Source organism: Papilio xuthus, unplaced genomic scaffold (genome assembly GCF_000836235.2).
Source record: "Papilio xuthus unplaced genomic scaffold, Pxut_1.1 DF824888.1, whole genome shotgun sequence".
Lineage (NCBI taxonomy): Eukaryota > Metazoa > Arthropoda > Insecta > Lepidoptera > Papilionidae > Papilio > Papilio xuthus.
The window spans coordinates 335756-354557 of NW_013533761.1; the positions used below are offsets into that span (position 1 = coordinate 335756).

Consider the following 18802-nt stretch of genomic DNA (forward strand, 5'->3'; position numbering starts at 1 on the left):
AAATGTTGATATACACGAGTATTGTCTATAAAAATAAATAGCGCGCAATCTTTAAATTATACGTTTTTTTCTTTATCTTAAAGATCCGATCTTTGCAATGGCTTAGTGTAAAACAAAAAAGATCACATTGAAATAACTAGGGCGACCAAATCCAGGCTTAAGGCTCCAAGTAAAAATTGAAAGTAATAGTCTCAGTTTGAGTACATTTGTCCCGCGGGAAATGAGTTCGGTTTATACAACGGCTGGGTCACGATTTTTCTATGTAATGTAAGATTGTTTCACATAACGCAGATTGGAGACGCCAACAGAAACCGGACAAACAAAAACTTTTTAAATTAAATGAAACAAAAGTAAAGGCGCCACATTTCGTAAGTGTTTTGTTTCGAGCGCTCGAACGTATATTTTGTAGACTAGTAAATGCATAAATAAATAGCTTTCGCCCGGAACTCCTTCCGTGCCAAATTTAAAAACTTTTTTAGAGATTTAAAGAGATCCGTTGAGCCGTTTATAAGATACTTTCAAACAAACATCCATCCATCCATACGCATATATTAGTACGATACACATGTCACAATATATACATATGTCACAATTGTAGCTTATAAAATCGGATTAAAAATATAAGTATTAAGTAGATATTATACCTAGTTTAAAATTTAAATTCACTACAAAGTGTTGTTTTAAACGATTTATAAGACCACGAATTGCTTCCTAAATAAATAACAGTCAATAATTCTTATTGTCTCCCATTGTTCGGCGAGTCCCGGGCTCGAGGGAAATTACAAGCCGCAGTACAGTGCAGAATAGAACTCGTGACTGCCGGAAAACCGCACCAAATGCAGTACACGCTTTTGTCTGCGTCGCATACTATATACTGACAAGGTTCTTATCATTTTACGTATGAAAATTTAATTTAAAATTTATAATATTTATTTTTATAAACACTTGGGAACTTCTGCGAAACGCCTTCAATGGACATAAGACTTTGATACTTTACTTTAATTTCAAAAATAACTATTTTATTATGGTGTTAAAAATATTAACACATATTTAACCTTAGTAGAGAGAAGTAAATTTAAACCCCATCATCGTGTCTCCCGTTTCCATTTTATGTGTGTAAGAATAACCGGAAGGCTTCGTGTAATTGCAAGGGGTCCGTTACAAGCCTCATTCGTTGCTCTAAATGAGCCAACCCAAACGTTACTCTATTTCACCCTTGACGTACTGTAGCGGGGGTAACAATGGCCTTGCGGAAATTAAACTATCTTGTTAACTGCACTACGGTCAAAGATAAAATAGTTTATCTTTGACACGAATATGTAGAAGAAAATGTATGCTATATAATTTTATTATTTTTGTAATTAACGTAGAAAATTATAATGTAAGAACTAGCCAGTACAAGCAAGTTGTTACGTGTGAACTTCGGACTAAGTTTTAATAAAAATAATTTATTTAAAGTAAAAAAAAACTCTTCGATTCGTTTAATATGAGCCGATTAAAGCGTGCCTGTAAATATCGGGCAAAGTAGACGTGAGATTTTGTGGCAGAATTTTAATTTATGTGTCGCGCACGAATTGCTTTCGGGAATTGAAAACCTAAAACACTGAATCAATAACCGGCCACACGTTGATTTATGATTGTAACGCAAAATACATTTAGGTTACTATAAATTGTGCTATTTGGAAACAAATATTTCTGCTTTATATATTCTTTTAAATCATTATTCAGATGATATTTTTGATATATTCATTTTGGATAATGAAGTATTTTACTTAGGAAAACCTTAGTGTAGATTTTTCACTAAATCTATACAAAAAGGCAGTGTGTCTGTTCAAGTACCAAATTATAATGTTATAAGGGGATTGTAAATATATTGAAATAACGACACAATTATGGTTATAATATGTATATTCTCATTTAATATAAAAAATTATAGATATCCACTATGTATTTACAAAATAAGTAGATGGCGAAGTTGCATCCCTTGACTTGCGGAAACGGATTTCAAATATAATACAGCTGACGAGTTTGCCGTCTGATGCCGCTTGCTGACGTCACCACAAACAAATAATACTGCATGCGTCGCGCCCCCTTCACCTCCCTCGCCTTCACCTTTGGCGCGCAACATGGCTGACAACTGACAGCTGTCACACTTTGACACATGTCAAAAAACAATAATTTTAGTGTTCTAAACCATCAATGTTTTATAGATCATTTTGTTAAATTTATAGATAATGTCATCTTTTTATTTATAAACTTTGTCTTTTTCCTGAGACAGTAGTCTAATAAAAAGAATATTAAACATACAAAAAAATAGCAAACGGCTACAGACTTTGAACAGTAAGTATCCTCTTTACGTACTATTTTAACACAAAAAATAGTACTGTGACAGCTGTCAGTTGTCAAACAATGGCTTTGGATGAAAATATATGTCACAAACACAATTTTGAATAAATTCTCTAAGACACTATGCAGTTGCGGACCAATAATTATAAATTCTCAACTTAAAAAATATTTTTAAAATCTAGTTTGTGCTACAAAAATGAAAAATAAATATTTCTTTTTTTATTTCATATAGAATTTTTTTATACATAAGAAGACAACCACATAGCATCTTTTATTCCGGACTAGATACAAAAAACAAACAACTGAATAAAATTTGTAGAGGGTCTCTGTCTGTACTGTACTCATATCATGTGACTGGACAATTTCGTCAGACTTAATTACTTGACTGGAACATTGTTTATTGCTTTGACGTTACAACATGCATTGACACACACATACAAGTCCATTTTACCATACAGCAAAATTCCCTCACGACTTTAAAAATATTAAAAGGTGTCAAAGGACACAAGGCACATAATGCATTAAATTCATCCAAACGGGATGCGAAAAACATATTTATATACATACTGTTAGTCCGTCGAAATATTAATATGATTTATATATATAATGGAGCGGATCATATACTAAATAAATTCACTGTCAGATCTAAAATAAAAACCATCCAATTGCACCGCGACGTCCTTCTGGACACGTAAAATCATTATGTACTTATAACCTTAACACAAAAACCGTTAAATTAAAAAAAAATGATATTTAATTGTTAAATGCGTGCGCGATATACCGCCCTGTATTTACTTCTACGATTGTACATAGTTTTTACAAAAACCGCGGCCGAAGCCTTTACAAAAACGTCATGATATGTACACTATGTATTTATATACTTAAACTAAACTAAGTGATCACTGAACTAACACAACATCTGTCTTTTTACAAACTAACTTCTATGCCCTAAATTTTAGAGCACCCCGACTATAATACACGACCGAAAATTAATTATTGCCATCAATATAAAACATGTAGTTATTTCTGAACAATATTCATGAAAAACATAAATATTTATTGTAAAATTTTGTTGAAAACTGTTCAAATAAAGCTCTCCCATTTATTTTCACATTTATTATTCAAATCACTTCATTACTGCGCGTTGTTAAAATCCATTTAAAACTGAGAAATAATTAAACTAGGCCCAAAATAAACATCTTCAGATACCATGCAATGTGGTTAATTTTTATCGGTCCTGTTAATTGCGCGCCATTAAATTCTTTAATACTTCCATTTAACCGGCAACCAAGTCTATGTTCCACCCAACGTAAGTTGAACCACACTTTGAATCACATTATCACTGTATCAGGGTCTAGTAACGGTGGATGCGTCCATCATACGCCCAGACCAACACAAGTTGAACTTCAAGCCACTCAGTGGGTTAACGAAGGTTTGATCACCACCGTCAGTTGAACCGCACTTTAAGCCACAAGGTAGGTCTCCAAGAGTCTGGCGTCTATGGTTTCAACGAACTACCAGTCCAAAATTCGCGCGGACAACCAGCGTAAGTTGAGCCGCAACTCAAACCGGAGCGCTTGCTACTGGGGGTCACAATCGATGGCAGTAGCTTCACACGACGACACCGACGTAAGTTGATCTGCACGTCAATGATTTGATAGTTTCAGCGGGCACACGAGCAGCCCATGGCGCGTCACCAGCATAGGTAGAGCTGTGACGGCGAGGGCCTACCGTGGCTGTGGTAGGTCTCAGTCCATAGGCTGCACCTGCAGCACGGTGGGCGTGGGCGGTATGGAGATCTCGTACTTGATGAGGCCGCTGCGGCCCGTAGACAGCACCAGCCCGCCCACCTCCTTCACATCGCTGTAACACATCGTTTTAGGATATGTAGACAATGGTAAGTGGAACAAACATTCAGTTAGCATAAGTAAAAATAAATATGGTGCTCACTAGCGCCTTTCTTTTATGCCATTTTTTATTAATTTTCTGAGAGAAGCAACCGATAGCAGCGCTTCTCTCATCGGGATATATATCCTTGTTTGAGTATAGAATACAATTAGATGGTTAACTTGACATAGGAACAAAGTACAAGTACAAGTATAGTGTACATACGTGTTGGCGTGGTGCCTCGCTGCGGCAGTCTTCTGAGGCGCGTGGTGCGCGGTGAGCGGCTTGCCGTCGCGCCCGATCACGTGTAGCGGAGTGCCGAACACGCGCCGCTGCACGCCCCCCAGTGACCCCACCAGGATGTGGTTGCCGATCACCTGCCCCGACCGGTTCGTCACCTGCACAGTTAAACACATTGTATATTTTTGAGCTGCGGCTCAACAACATATTTCTCAAATTAAATCTACGCTAAGCAAGACCGCATTACATCTCTGATTGTGGCATTAATAATTCATTTTAGACTTACAACTTGTATGTGCGTGGGTTGCTGGTGCTCTTGCTGGTCCATTTCGAGGTTATTCTGGTGATGCTCTTGCTGCTGTTGTTGTTGCTGTTGTTGTTGTTGCTGTTGTTGTTGTTGCTGCTGTTGTTGTTGCTGCTGCTGCTGCTGTTGTTGTTGCTGCACTTGTTGCGCGACTTGTTGCGCGACCTGCTGCGCGGCTTGCTGCGCTGCTTGTTGCGCGGCCTGCTGCTGCGCTTGCTGCGTCGCCTGTTGTACTTGTGACTACAGAACAAGAAAGGAATATTATTTACATTTTAATTCTAATAACATGTTAGTGAATTTGATCTGAGCAGCGGAAGATATTTTTACGGCCAGTTTCATTTTAGACCGCTGATAAGTATCACAATAAACAATTTTATAGCATTGTATGTTCCACATGTATCAATGCGTTTTGAAATAAATAGCCAGACTTACGGAGGTCACATTTAGTATAGAATAGGGTGGGTAGGGGGTGGGTGTATCTGTACTCACATTCCTGGGCGGCAGGTCCATGTGCTGCCGCTGATGCAGCATGAGGTGGTTCTTCTGGAAGAAGGCCTTGCCGCACTGGTCGCACACGTGCGTGCGCAACGTGCAGCTGCCGTCCGGGTGTCTAACGCATTATTTACATTATTAAGCATAAATGTAAACACAATACAAACTTGACTGTAGAATTTTTAAGAAGCATGTTGTTTACCTTCTGTGATGCGCCTGCAGTCCGTGCTTAGCCGCGAAACCCTTCCCACAATCCGCACAAAAGTGAATCTTAGGCCGCGGCGGAGTTATGTGCTGGTTCTGACAATACAAATAAACATATTTTAACAAGTTTACAATTTACATTATATAAAATTAAATAACGTAAACATTACAGCTTATAAAGAAATCAACAAATGTACTCACCGGCGCTATAACTTGCGTATGTACCACATTGTTGGGATTTGAAGATATTATTTGGATCGGTTGTGCTGGAAATAAAGTATTACAAAAATATTAACTTTATTACTTCATTGATAAGATATTAAATGATATGTGTGTGTATGAGGTTTGTATAATATTTATTGCGCATGTGGGGTGGGTAGTTGAAGGATGAAGTCGGGGGCATGTACGTACAGTGTTGGGGCGGGTGGTGCGCGGCGGCGGCGTGGTGCGCGGCGACGAGTCCGGGCTGGAGCGCGGCGGTGAGCGCGCACAGGTCGGTGACGCAGGTGCGGTCGCCCGCGTGCAGCCGCAGGTGCAGCGACAGCGCCTCCTGCACGCACACACAGACATGTCATTCTTGTAACCGACAAGTTATGACTCGCAAATATTTTAATGATTAAATTAATAAATACCTTAGTATTGAAACATGAAACACACTCGGGACACACGTAGCTGGGGCCGCTTTTTTCTGACAGTATTTGTCCGTCCGCACCGATCACCTAAAACATAAAGAAACAATGTATATAATGTATAATAAATTTGAGATCATTTTCTTCTGTAAGGATAATTTTGAGAATTAGACTAAAAAAGCATTTATTTTGAGGTCATCAGCTATGGCTAGGTATGCCTTAATGTATTTAATCGCAATGTAAGTCAAGAAAACGCCTATTATTTAAAATTAAATTATTTTTAGACTTAACAATAGAAAATTACTGCAATTTTATTACAATTTAATAATAAATTTGATTAAAGTAATCCGCCACACTAATCTATGTGGATCCAAAAAAGACCTTTACCTGAACAATTTGTGGTTTAAAATCATCTTGTTTTATCACAGTAGTTTGTTGTTGTTGCTGTTGTTGCTGCTGCTGTTGTTGCTGTTGCTGCTGCTGCTGCTGCTGTTGTTGTTGTTGTTGTTGTTGCTGCTGCTGCTGTTGTTGTTGCTGTTGTTGCTGTACTTGTTGCTGCTGCTGTTGTTGCTGCTGCTGTTGTTGTTGTTGTTGTACTTGTTGTTGTTGTTGTTGCTGATTCGTCTGCGAGGTGCTCAAACAGTGCCTCGTTATCTTGCAATGCTGATGTAGCTCTGATTTACTTTTGAACGCTTCACCGCATTCGAAACACGCAACAACGCCGTCTGCTGTATGGATTCTGAAAAAAAAATTGGGTCAACATTGCATTGGCATTCCAGTTAGAATCAGAATCATGGGTATCACCAGCCGATGATTTAGGATAGGTCTAGGGACGAGGGCGGCTATCATTAATATGGGTTTATTTAAAGTTGTTTTTGATATTTGGATTCTCAGATGACGCCCATGAGAAGAATGAAAGTTGTCTCGGCGGACGCACTTCATGTGTGCGACGAGCGTGCGCTTCTGCAGGAACTCCTTGCCGCAGACGGGACAGGCGTGCGGCACGCGGCCGTGCGCGCGCCCGTGGTTCACCAGCTGGAACTTGCGCGCGAACGCCGCGCCGCAGTCGGGGCACACGAACGGTGACAGCGACCCGTGAAACCTGCTGTGCATCACCAGGTGCTCCTGAAATATTATACATTTCATTATAAATAACATACGCATCACTGAACCAGGCTGCTTAAATATACATAAGTTAACCGGCTACTTGTAAATTTACATTTTGGAGGTCGTATTCTAAATTGCCATTGTTCGGCAATATGTGTTGAATGCTGAGTACAGAGGCAGTACCTTTTGCGCGAAGTTCTCGCCGCAGTCGCTGCAGACGTAGGGGCGCTCTCCGGCGTGGTACTTGCTGTGGGTGACGAGGTGTCGCTTCAGCGGGAACCCGCGCCCGCACTCCCCGCACATGAACGGCCGCCCGCGGCTGTGCACCTGTCACACACAACCATACAATACAACATACAACACATAAAAATTTTACTTTCACTTAATTTCATGAAACCTTACTCAGTTTAGGCCACATTTCAACGAACTCCCTTAGTTACCACTTAACGATTCTGAGTATGACTGTTATAGTGATCAGTCTGCAAAATAATTACGAATCGAATGATACATGAAATCTGCATCGGTAAATCATTTAAGCTATATACATACTCTTGGAAAACATTTATATCAGTAGAGTAATAGAGTATGTTACCCTGGAGTGCGTGACGAGGTGATGCTTGAGCGTGAAGGCCATCTTGCACTCGTGGCACTTGAAGGGGCGGTCTGCGGAGTGCAGCAGCAGGTGCGTGTTGAGGCAGTGCTTGCGCGCGAACGCCTTGCCGCAGTGCGCGCACACGTGCGGCCGCTCCCCTGCACACAACACAACACTGTACTGTACCGACACATTCACTGCAGAGCTAGTTGTTGCCACTAATTTCGACAAAGTCAACTAATCTATGAATCGCAACAGCAATGGAAAGATCATATACAAAGTATTTATAGTAATACCAGCTGTAGCCCGCGACTCCTTCTGTGGGGTATTAAAAATAAACTTTATGAGCAGCCTATGTGTTCTTCCAAACAATGTTCTACATGCATGCCAAATTTCAGCGAAATCCGGACAGCCATTTTCAATATCTTCAAACAAACATCCACCCAAACATTAGCATTTATAATATTACTAAGATTCAGACTAATTTAATTTTAGCAGAGTTCCCCCAAAATTTCTATCACGATAATTTTAAGATATAAAATTAGTAAGTTTTACTTACCTGTGTGTACTCTTGCATGCGTGGTCAGATGATGCTTGAGAAGGAATGACTTGCCGCATTCGTCGCAGGAGTAGGGGCGCTCCTTGACGCCGGCAGTGGGGGCAGGTGCATGCCCCGCCAGCAGCACTGCACCACCCAGCACCTCCGTCTGTGAATACACCGCCTCAACCTTCCACACTGTACTACTTGCCACTACACACACTATACTATACACTATGCATGGTGTTGGTAAATAATTTAAAGTTAAGTTATATTTCAATAAAGAAAATACTGACAATTAAAGGAAAGAGTTTACAAAAGAAGAAATTACAAATCAAATTTAATTTTAAAAATATAAATGATTAACTTTTTGAAGTAATTGTTATGTGATAAGGTATAAATACTTACTTTGGGTGAATTATTTGCAGTTCCTGGTTCTTGTTTAGTATGCAGCATATTATGTTGATGTACTGTTGTGGTTTGTATGGTGTCAGCTTGGCTCTGGGCTACTTCCGTTATTGTCTTTAGGCTGCCGTTTAACAATGTGTGGTTGAGTTGTGATGCATCTATCACCGGTGTAGCTATACCCTGTGCTTGCAGCGCTCTTTTCATTAAGATTTCGTTGCATTCTTCTGCTGTTAACTGGATAGGTCCGATGGGTGTGAGAAATTGTTTAGGACCAAGATTTGTTGCTATAAAAAAAATGACAATATATTTATTAGAATTATACCAAAGGTGATTAGCACATATTACAATCTTCATGTCATTTTAGAAACACTAATCAAACAAAGGTCTGAACTAAATTTTGTTTATATCACAAAAGTTGTAATTTTTACATTTAATATTTAATATTACAATCAATTAAGATTATCAAAGTCTTTAATAACTTAATTTTACAAAATAAAATTCATAAAGAGCATATTATTAGCTTACTTTGTATTGTAGCAGTCTGGTTTTGTTGTGAGACCCTGTTCAGTGTGTGTGCTGGCGCCTCACTCACTACAAACATCCTCCGTGAGGTGACTGGAGTACCTGTAGCCACCACCCTGGTCACCTGTGCTGCATTTGACACAGCTACTACTGTGCCAACTTTCTCCTGCACTTGCGGTGACTTATGTGACATAACCGTCAGTGTGGTTTCGGGTGAAATCTAAGAGTTTGAAAAAATATTTGTGATAATTTTTATTTGATAAAGGAACAAATGAATTGTAGTCTAATTGTAAGTGAACAATTAATACATCAATTGACAGAAGAAACAAATTAATGAAATACAAGAGCTTGCTTAATAAGTTTCTAATTAGTATTAGCTCAGTCAAAATTATTCTTTATAATAACAAAAACATGGACTGATTAGATGGTTATTTTGTAATATTTTTCACTCTCATCCAGTTTCAGTCAGTCAGGTTTTTTATTTTTTTGTACATGTTATTGTTGTGATGTTATTATTTAATTAATTCTTATAAGAAGAAATTTAATAAAGTTTTAACATACCTTCACAAACTAGTTTGATTTTAAAACTATGTTATTGTTTTCCCAAAAAAAATAATAATAATAAAAAATATTTTAAGGACCGTAAATAATATATTCAGCGTTTACTTCTTTGTTATGATTATTTAAATGGGTAAATATAAAATAAGAAACTACTTACCGTGTTCCCTAAAGTATAACTTAAACTGCTTGGAGTTTCCACCTCGCCCTTCGTCAGGTCGGCGGAGCTGGTAAAGCCCCACGAGTAACCGAAGCCCGACACATTGCTCGGCGTTGGCATACACATGTTGACAACAAAATCCTATGTCGCGCCGATAAACAAATTAACCAACACAAGTCCACAGTCCCGATAGTAAACACTACTCCTCATGACAGTTCGACCATTACCTATATGTACGCTTTCACAACTACTAATGCAAAACGCACCCATCAAAAACACAACGCCGCATAAACACTTATATTTGATAACACATACACTGATAAATAATAGTTAACAAACTTTTGTTGATTTTACGTGAAAAAATAACGTCGATTACTACTAAATTAGACCAATGAAGTCAGTAAAAAAGGCGGTATAGGACGCTGCAGACATGATTGACACACACGTAATCTGTCTTAAACTTATTAATTTTTTGCATATTTATCGTGTAATAGTACCTCATTTTATATATTATAATATAAACAACATAAAAACATTAACACTCAACTACACATTTCAATATTACGAAAACAATAATTTTATCGCACACACAAAAAACCAGGCGCCATTTTATTGTTTATGGTCACTTAAAGTTTTTAATAGGGACTTTTCATCTGTAACAATGATAAATGGTTATTATGCCAAAAACTTCTACTTGGACTCGATATATTTTAGTTTTAGTTTTAAAAAAAGATTTTGTAACATTGTTCATATTAAACAAAAAAAATTACACAAATGTTAATAAAGAATTCTCTACAAAATTAAATAAAAATTAAGGACTAAAAATGTAAAATAGAGAGATGGAGAGTACTACGAGGCGAACCGGCTTTTGGTGGTCTAATTTTTGCAACTGGTAACAAAATAACTACAGATGTCAAACTATCTTATTGAAAAGGAGTCAAGGAGTAAAATAAAACGTTAATTTCATATTGTTTGACAAATTACTTCTTATATATGTTATTTAGTGATTTGCATCTTAACTCTAGGCATTAGACCAATTTCGGAAAGTCGATCGTGTTATTACAAATTTTGATAATAGTGTACAAATATCCAAAATAACGACATGAATCCTATGTCCGTGGACAGGGATGAGCCTTCATCTTTGTCTTCATTTTCCACAAATCACCCGCTGGAACAATTCGTGCTATTAGCAAAGGGTGCCAAAGGTTTCGCTTGTGCCGAACTAATAAAGCAAGTACTAGAAGCACCCGGGGTACATGTTTTCGGCGAACTTCTAGAAATGCCAAATATCAAAGAGGTTAGCTATTACGTTTTACTGATTATATGTTATATACAGCTCATTTGCCAATTGGCATAGGATGTATTTAATAGTTAATATACTATTTTTTGTCATTGTCCACCATTTATTTGTGAAAAACTTTAGCTTCCTCTTTTAGAAATTATAGTTATTAGTAACAGCCTTATACTAAAAAGATTTTATTTCATACTTATGTTTTTAATTTCAATGATGAAATAAACCATGGAATAATTGAAAAACTAACAAATCTGTATTTCATCATGCATATTTTATTTCAGTTGGAAACTGGACCCTATGCAACACACTATAAGACATTAAATCTATTTGCATATGGCACATATAAGGAATATCTAGAGAACAAGTCTGAATATTTGGAACTGACACCTGTACAGTGCAAGAAACTACAACACCTCACCATTGCAACATTAGCAACACAAGAGAAATGTATACCATATAGTGTGCTCTTAAAGGAATTAGATATCAAAAATGTTAGAGATTTGGAAGATTTAATTATAGAAGCAATTTACGCAGGTGAAGCTACTTTGTATAATAACTTGTTGATAAAACATTAATCTTTATAACACTCATGAAAAACATATCATTTAAATGGCACCTTATTTATATGATTTGGGTAGCCATGACCAATTTGTCTTTTTGCCAAAGTAAAACGATTTTTTTTTATATTTTCAATTGCATTTCAATCTATTAAATAAATACTTATTACAGTTTTGTTAAATGCATTTGAGTAATTCAAAAAATAATTGTTATTTCATCTCTACTGTGTATTACAGATATTATTCACGGTAAACTGGATCAAGAATGCAAGCGTGTAGAGGTTGATGTTGCTCTGGGTAGGGATGCCAGGCTGGAAGATGCATCCGGTATTGCAGATGTGTTGGCTGACTGGTGTAATGCATGCGAGGCTGTGCTCAGCTCTGTAGACAGGCACATACAGCGAGCCAATCTTCATAAACAAAAAGCACTCAGACATCAACAGGGCATTGAACAGGAGGTAGGTTTAATAGTGACTAATATACAGTAACGATAACCCTTATAAATGAATAGTTAACTTAAAGGAAGGTATCAATATCATATTAGACACTGCCCACAACAAAATTTTACATACTGGAGGTATGGAAAGCAATATGGAGCATCTGCATACTCTTTTGTGTACATGCTCTGCCCACTTAAAAAAAATGCAATATCAAATAACTGTTAACTGTTACAATAAAATTAATATCTAAGTTTAGGGGTTAGTTCCAAATTTTTTGTTTATACTGCAATTGTGTGTATAATTTAATTCCAGATATCATATATAAAGAAGACATTGAAGACACAAGCGGAGAACGACGAGTCGGGCGCGGGCGGCGGCAGTGAATCGCACTCCGCGCCCAAAAAGTCGTCGGGCAAGAGCAAGACTCCCCGCAACGCTTCCAAGTTCTGGCACAAGAACACATAATGCTCCCCACCAATGTACATAACTTGTGATATGTTAATAAAAATATAGGTATTTCTTGCTTATTCATTCACTCTTATTAATTATATGAAAACATGTTTGTAATCCCTCCCATATCCTCCTATGTTTCAGCAGAAGAAACCTACTTCTATAAATATATAAATATATATTAAAAGTGATTGCAAAGAATGGAATAAGGTAGATCATACTATGCTTCAGTGTGGTATGCATTTTACACAGGATCAAAAACTACCAAGGTTTGTATGTTAAATGTTTATCATGTAACATGATGGTAATACAAACTTACTCTACCATGGACCCTCAAAGGCTTGGTAGTATGGAATTGTGCATAACCGTCACACGTCCTATTTTAGTTTTTTTAAATTACTTGTTCCAATTTCAATGATATGTGCAAATAAACAATATTTTGTAGACCTATACTATTGTACTCTAAGTAGCTTTAGTTGTTACCAAAAAGAATAACATAGCAACACTAATCGGTTAAACGTCAAACATTAGAGTGAGACAAAATAGACGAGTTCTAGGCTAGAGACTGAGACAAAAAATCAAGTTCCCTTCAATGTGCGAGTCGAGTTGTCGAGGCGATTGTTTTTGACGCAGCAGCGCAAATAAATTGCGCAGGCAGTGCAACGATTATTACGTTCGCAGGCCGCTGGAAAGTGATGTAAATAATACATAAAAAACCCGTAACATTATAAACAAAGACGATAGATTCGAACTTACATTATCAAATAATAAAAAATACTTGTGTCGTGGTATTTGTCAACACCATAGCAACCGAGAAGTGAAATACGACTCTAGTGATAATTGACTATTTCTGCAATGGATCCGTGATTTTTATAATAACTTTAATTTGAAATATATTTTGTTGGACAGACTTTTATTTTTTAATAGTGCTACATTTCGAGAGCGTTTACGTATTGGATGAACAGAAAGGCAAGTAAGCCCTTTGTTATGTTCATAGCGATCACTATACGTAATAAGTCAACACTGGGTCCTGGGGTTTGTTTGTCATCACCATTAACTAATCATTAGTATATGTAATGGAAACAATACGTAATTGACGAATCGATAATGTTATATTTAGTTGGTACGCGTGTAGTCGTTTCAACTACGTTCTTTGTTTGTGTGCGTGATTTTCTTTGTTGTGGAACCGTCAGCTGTTCACCGGATCGGCGGCGGGTTGCGGCGCGCGGGGGGCGAACCCGTCAGACTAGTGCCGGCCGATCTCTATTATATATTGAAGACTTGATCCATTCCTGGTGCATAGCACAATGCATCATCAGTTTCTTACGTCCTGAAAATAACATATACATAGTAGTATGACATGTAGAATACATGTCACCGATCAATTACGAATTTCGTTAATTTATAATATACCTAGCTACCATTATTATAATAATTACCATTCCGAACGCAAGAATTACTACACCATTGTTATTATATGGCTTACAAAGAATCAATCTTGCATAACATGACATTTTACAATAATACAACATCACTCATGAATTATAATTTACTTTTTTTACTTAATTGCAATGATAACAATTATTATAAGTATTTTTATCTCAGGTCACTATAGTAATTATAATTCCATATCTTAGTTACAAACAATCGAATTAATTACCTTATTACGTGTAATTATTCCATTTATCATAGCAACTGTTACATTATATGAAAATACTTATACTATAAAAAGACAAACACCTAACAAACCTATTGCAAATAAATCCAAATGTGATACAATATACTTTTATTGTCCTCATACAACTGTAGGTGTTTACTACAATTTTTTTTATTCGTCACTTGTTGCTCGAAGGACCATAATGCCATAGTTGCCAGTTTTCTAAGTCAAATTAATCAAAGTGTGGTATTAATGGCACCATGGAATGCGTGTCTCTTCGTACCGCAATGTGTATATAGTACGCTTGGAATATCCGATACAAATAGCAACACAAAAGAGCAACAGAAAACAATTTCTGTGGTGCCAGTAAGTATAATTTTATACTTTTAAAGACGTTCAATGTAGATTGAAATAATAAATTTCTAGTAAAGGCTTCCACTTCGTCTCGAGAGTACAACAAAGAGTTAAATAATTCCCTTCGTGAGAAGAAAAGTCTATTAACAGTACCGTGGTTAATTGCAAACCGTGCGCTAAGACCATGAACTCTAAAATCCTTTTTTCACTAGCGCGACTGTGGTTCTGATGACTGCCATTTATATGGCAACCGTGGCCGCGACCGCGTCACGGGAAATAGTACATAACATTGCTCTTAGAAAGCAGTCGCACAGCTTATGGTTAAGTGGAAAAGGATTCTAATGGAATAGGATTACGAAGCGACGTGGCGAATCGCAAATTGCCGGTCGCGTTTCATTATAGAACATATTGTCCGAAGCAACCGTGGCCCTGGACTCCATTAAAACTCTGGGCACCTTCGTACTTTGATAGCCGTTCATTTCCACGATTCATTAGTTTCTTCCACTACTTTGCTGTCGTTTTGCAATCTTTCAATTTTTCTTTTATGTAGGACGTAATATTTTTTGGCCTAGTCTGTGTCTTACATATAAATTATTGTCTGGACTGGTCTGGTATTATTTCAATATTAAAGTATACAGTATCTATACTTATAATCGCTTTAGTGGCCACAGTTGTCTGGTTTCCGAGTCGACCCATAATGCAATATACAAGAGTCTGCAAACGTCATGGCATTCCTTGTAACGTCACTGTGTAGAACTAACTTTACTTACCTAGTATTGAATGTTCTACTAAAACACTAGTGGTTCAGTGCTGCAAAAACTATTGCATTTTAGCGCAAGCTTATATAACTATAGCGGCCAGTGTCGTCCGTGTGTCCAAATTGTCTCCTTAGAATATTTAAACGTATATGTAGACTTAAGTTCTAATATAATGTTTCCAATTGCCTTAACTTCTACTACAAATAATAGGCAAATCATCTCCAATTGTGGATGTCTATGGGTAGCGGTAGCGTCGCTATTTCTGCGAAATCAAGTGACTCACTCATTTGCTACTTTTCAATATTAAAAATATAATTAACCTTTTTTTTTAGAAGCGAACATTAGACATTGAAGTTCATATGCAAACAAAAATAAACGATGTAGTTTTCATCAGTGAAAAGCATTATAAGATCAAAGCTTTAAGCTCATCATGTGGTCGTCATCGTGTCGTTAAATTAGCATAATGAGATTAATGCGACACTTCATAACATGTTTGTTTGTTTATAGTTACTTAAACTTCTCATGGTCTACAAAAACATTATATGACATTAAAATGGCACACCACTAAAAACTAAGAAATGTACACACATAGACTAATTTTCTAAGCTTCTAAAAGGCTCTTTGGCTAGATGAGTCTTAAAAGGAAAGCTAATAGAGTGTATTTTAAGTATAACTAAAAGAGAATTTTAATGTATTTTGCTTTAATAAACTTTTATACCCAACTATTTCTAATCGGCTTCAGAAGTTTAATTAAACACATTTAATTATTTGTATATGAAGCGCTATGAAAAAGTTATTTCTGCATCGCGGCTCGTAATAATTTAGTAGTATTGCTTGTTTATAATATTTCTTTTGGTTGCACAATCGACCCCGTTATGAGAGAACTATATTCATGTCAAGGTTCTAACTGATTCAAAAAATGGAACGTTGGTATCTTTTACAAACTGCCTATAAAAAGGGTTAAATGAAGCAAACGGGTAGACAGAAATAACATTAAACTCGATTAGAGCTTACTTCTCGTCTTTATAGACTAGAGTTTTTTTTATTTTTTTTTTATATCAAAAGGTGGCAAACGAGCGAGCGGCCACCTGTAATCGCTGTAATAGCGAAGTGACCGTTGCCCATAGACAAACGCAATTGCATATGCGTTGCCTACCTTTAATCGACGGAGGAGAGGATGCACAGAAAGAAAATATCTTCCCTTTCCATACATCCTCTCATCCGGAAAGTCCACTTCCACTTCCCATCCTTTCCTCATAAAGAAAAGGATGGGAAGGGAAAGAGGACTAAATTAGGCTTCCGGGACGCACACTCATAAGACGAAACGCGGAATTGCTTCCACTTCACGCCTGTCTTCTGTGTGGTCGTGGTATTTCACCAGGCGAGCCGGGCCGATTCGTGCGAAGATGTTAAAGCGGGCTTTACCACTGTTAAAGAGTCATTCAGCTCTAAATTCATTTGCTTGATATTCATGCTTTTCTTAACTTCGGAATATCTTTGAAAGTGTTTGCTCTGTGTAGATTTTTTTTCTAGATTCTTGTGTCTCTTGAGTAATAAAAAAATTGTTAAACTACTTTATTGATTACACATGTCACTGAAAGAGAGTGACTACGTCGACACTGAATAAAAATTGGATATGTCGGAGACATTGACAAATGACTGCTAACCTAACTTAACCTATGTCAGAATAATTATTTGTTTCAGCTTTGAAATGTCCCTTTTTTAATCCTATAATCATTGTATGGAGTAGACCCTTGTCATCCCAGGACCAGCGGGTACCCGTGTCGAATCAGATTTTCGACTTTGGAGTAATTTGGCAGGAAACTTTTTCTGTCATTTTTAATTATCATGATGTAGGTTACAGTTATGTGGTTGAGTTCTAAATACACTGTGTTTGTAAGCCTGTATTTATTTAGCAGATATCGGTCAAAGCAGACAACTCGACTGGCAAGTACCTAAAAAAATTGTATTATATTTAAAGTTTAAAAACAAACTTGTGGTAGGTCTTTGGTCTTAATTTAATCATAATTCAAAATGAAGCATAATTTTTGCGTGATATTAATATGCATGCATCTATACAATAACTTCGTCAAATTTCTATTTCATCCGTTACAATGTTTTCACTTCATTTATTAAAATATTGATATTTCCATCATCTCAGTGTCTATGGTGACAATAAATTTATATATAACCATGTCAATTGTATATTTGAATCAATTGAGTGCATTAAGGTTAGTGTTCCGTGTGTCGCGAGCTTTCCATACAATGATAAGCGAGCGATTTCTGCACACGAGCTGAGTTTAATTTACATCTCGGCTTCCAGGTCACCTCGACTAATGCATAGTCGTTTTATATATGTGTACAACATGCAGGAGAAATGCGCTGATTATTGCAATTTGTGCAAACATGATTTTTTTTTGCTTTTTTAATTTAATGATGAAAGCTTGTCATCTGTTATTTATTTTGTGTAACTAAACAACCAGAGTCCTCATCATCATAAGAAAATTCTAAAAAATCTTTACCGTCTATTATTTTTAGTAACATATATCTATTAACTTACCCTGGGGTTTTGAAAACAAAATTTCTCTATAAAACATATCGTCATCTCTCTTATTATCTTTGACAAAACAGAGATAATAATATATTTTAAACGGGGATTTTGGTCTCGGAAACTCACAATTAAGATTGTAACTGCTAGCATACGACAACATTTTTAAATAATTGTTGTAGTTTTGAACTAGTGCTTGTAGTCGTATATATTTTGTTATATTCTTATTATGTTTCATCGTATCATTATAATACATATGTATGTGTTTTGTATTGCGTCGTGGTGTGCCAATTCTCAAATTACAGTACTGTTGCTATTTACAAGACGATACAGACGTCATTGTATAATGCATACCATCTTGATCAAATTGTATTACTGTCCAGTCTGTGAGGCAAATAACAAGGAACTCATCACACTAATGAAGCATATCTACATATAAGCATGTAGGAGAAAAAAATGGTACCTAATTCTGGTACTCAAGATCTTATTTTATTCCTGATTTACATTATTCTTTTGTATATATTGTGATCTTTAGAGCAAAACTGATATATAAACACGGCTAAACACTCACGTATATTCGTCCGGTGGCGGAACCGACTAGTTTCGAGCCCATCGGGGACCCTTCATCAGGATGAGTGGTACTGGTATTATTTCGCGGACGCGGCCCTCAGCTCACTCTTTAGATCTTTTATATTTGAACCTAATGGATATAAAATACCGCGAATAAACATAAATGTTACGAAGTCGAATACTGATT

At 36.7% G+C, this 18802-nt stretch overlaps 2 protein-coding genes across 4 annotated transcripts; one reads left to right on the forward strand and one right to left on the reverse strand.

Annotated features, from left to right (window-relative positions):
• Nucleotides 1–1899: 1899 nt before the first annotated feature.
• On the reverse strand, nucleotides 1900–10595 carry cg (zinc finger transcription protein combgap). Of its 3 annotated transcripts, none has more exons than XM_013325181.1 (17): nucleotides 9988–10595; nucleotides 9273–9489; nucleotides 8748–9031; nucleotides 8361–8508; nucleotides 7802–7959; nucleotides 7393–7536; nucleotides 7040–7227; nucleotides 6700–6841; nucleotides 6490–6546; nucleotides 6106–6192; nucleotides 5885–6023; nucleotides 5675–5739; nucleotides 5472–5569; nucleotides 5267–5387; nucleotides 4760–5017; nucleotides 4459–4631; nucleotides 1900–4209 (listed from the first exon to the last, which is right to left on the reverse strand). In XM_013325181.1, exons 1-17 carry the CDS (start codon nucleotides 10111–10113, stop codon nucleotides 4095–4097), a joined length of 2520 nt encoding a protein of 839 aa, XP_013180635.1. In that variant the 5' UTR covers nucleotides 10114–10595; the 3' UTR covers nucleotides 1900–4094. The 3 variants fall into 3 exon arrangements, with proteins under 3 accessions (XP_013180635.1, XP_013180634.1, XP_013180633.1); XM_013325180.1 differs by having other exon boundaries at nucleotides 8361–8523; XM_013325179.1 differs by having other exon boundaries at nucleotides 8361–8529.
• A 310-nt stretch (nucleotides 10596–10905) lies between these two features.
• Nucleotides 10906–12809, forward strand: CSN7 (COP9 signalosome subunit 7). Its single transcript, XM_013324968.1, has 4 exons — nucleotides 10906–11284; nucleotides 11563–11815; nucleotides 12076–12296; nucleotides 12591–12809. Exons 1-4 carry the CDS (start codon nucleotides 11090–11092, stop codon nucleotides 12741–12743), a joined length of 822 nt encoding a protein of 273 aa, XP_013180422.1. The 5' UTR covers nucleotides 10906–11089; the 3' UTR covers nucleotides 12744–12809.
• Nucleotides 12810–18802: the final 5993 nt, after the last annotated feature.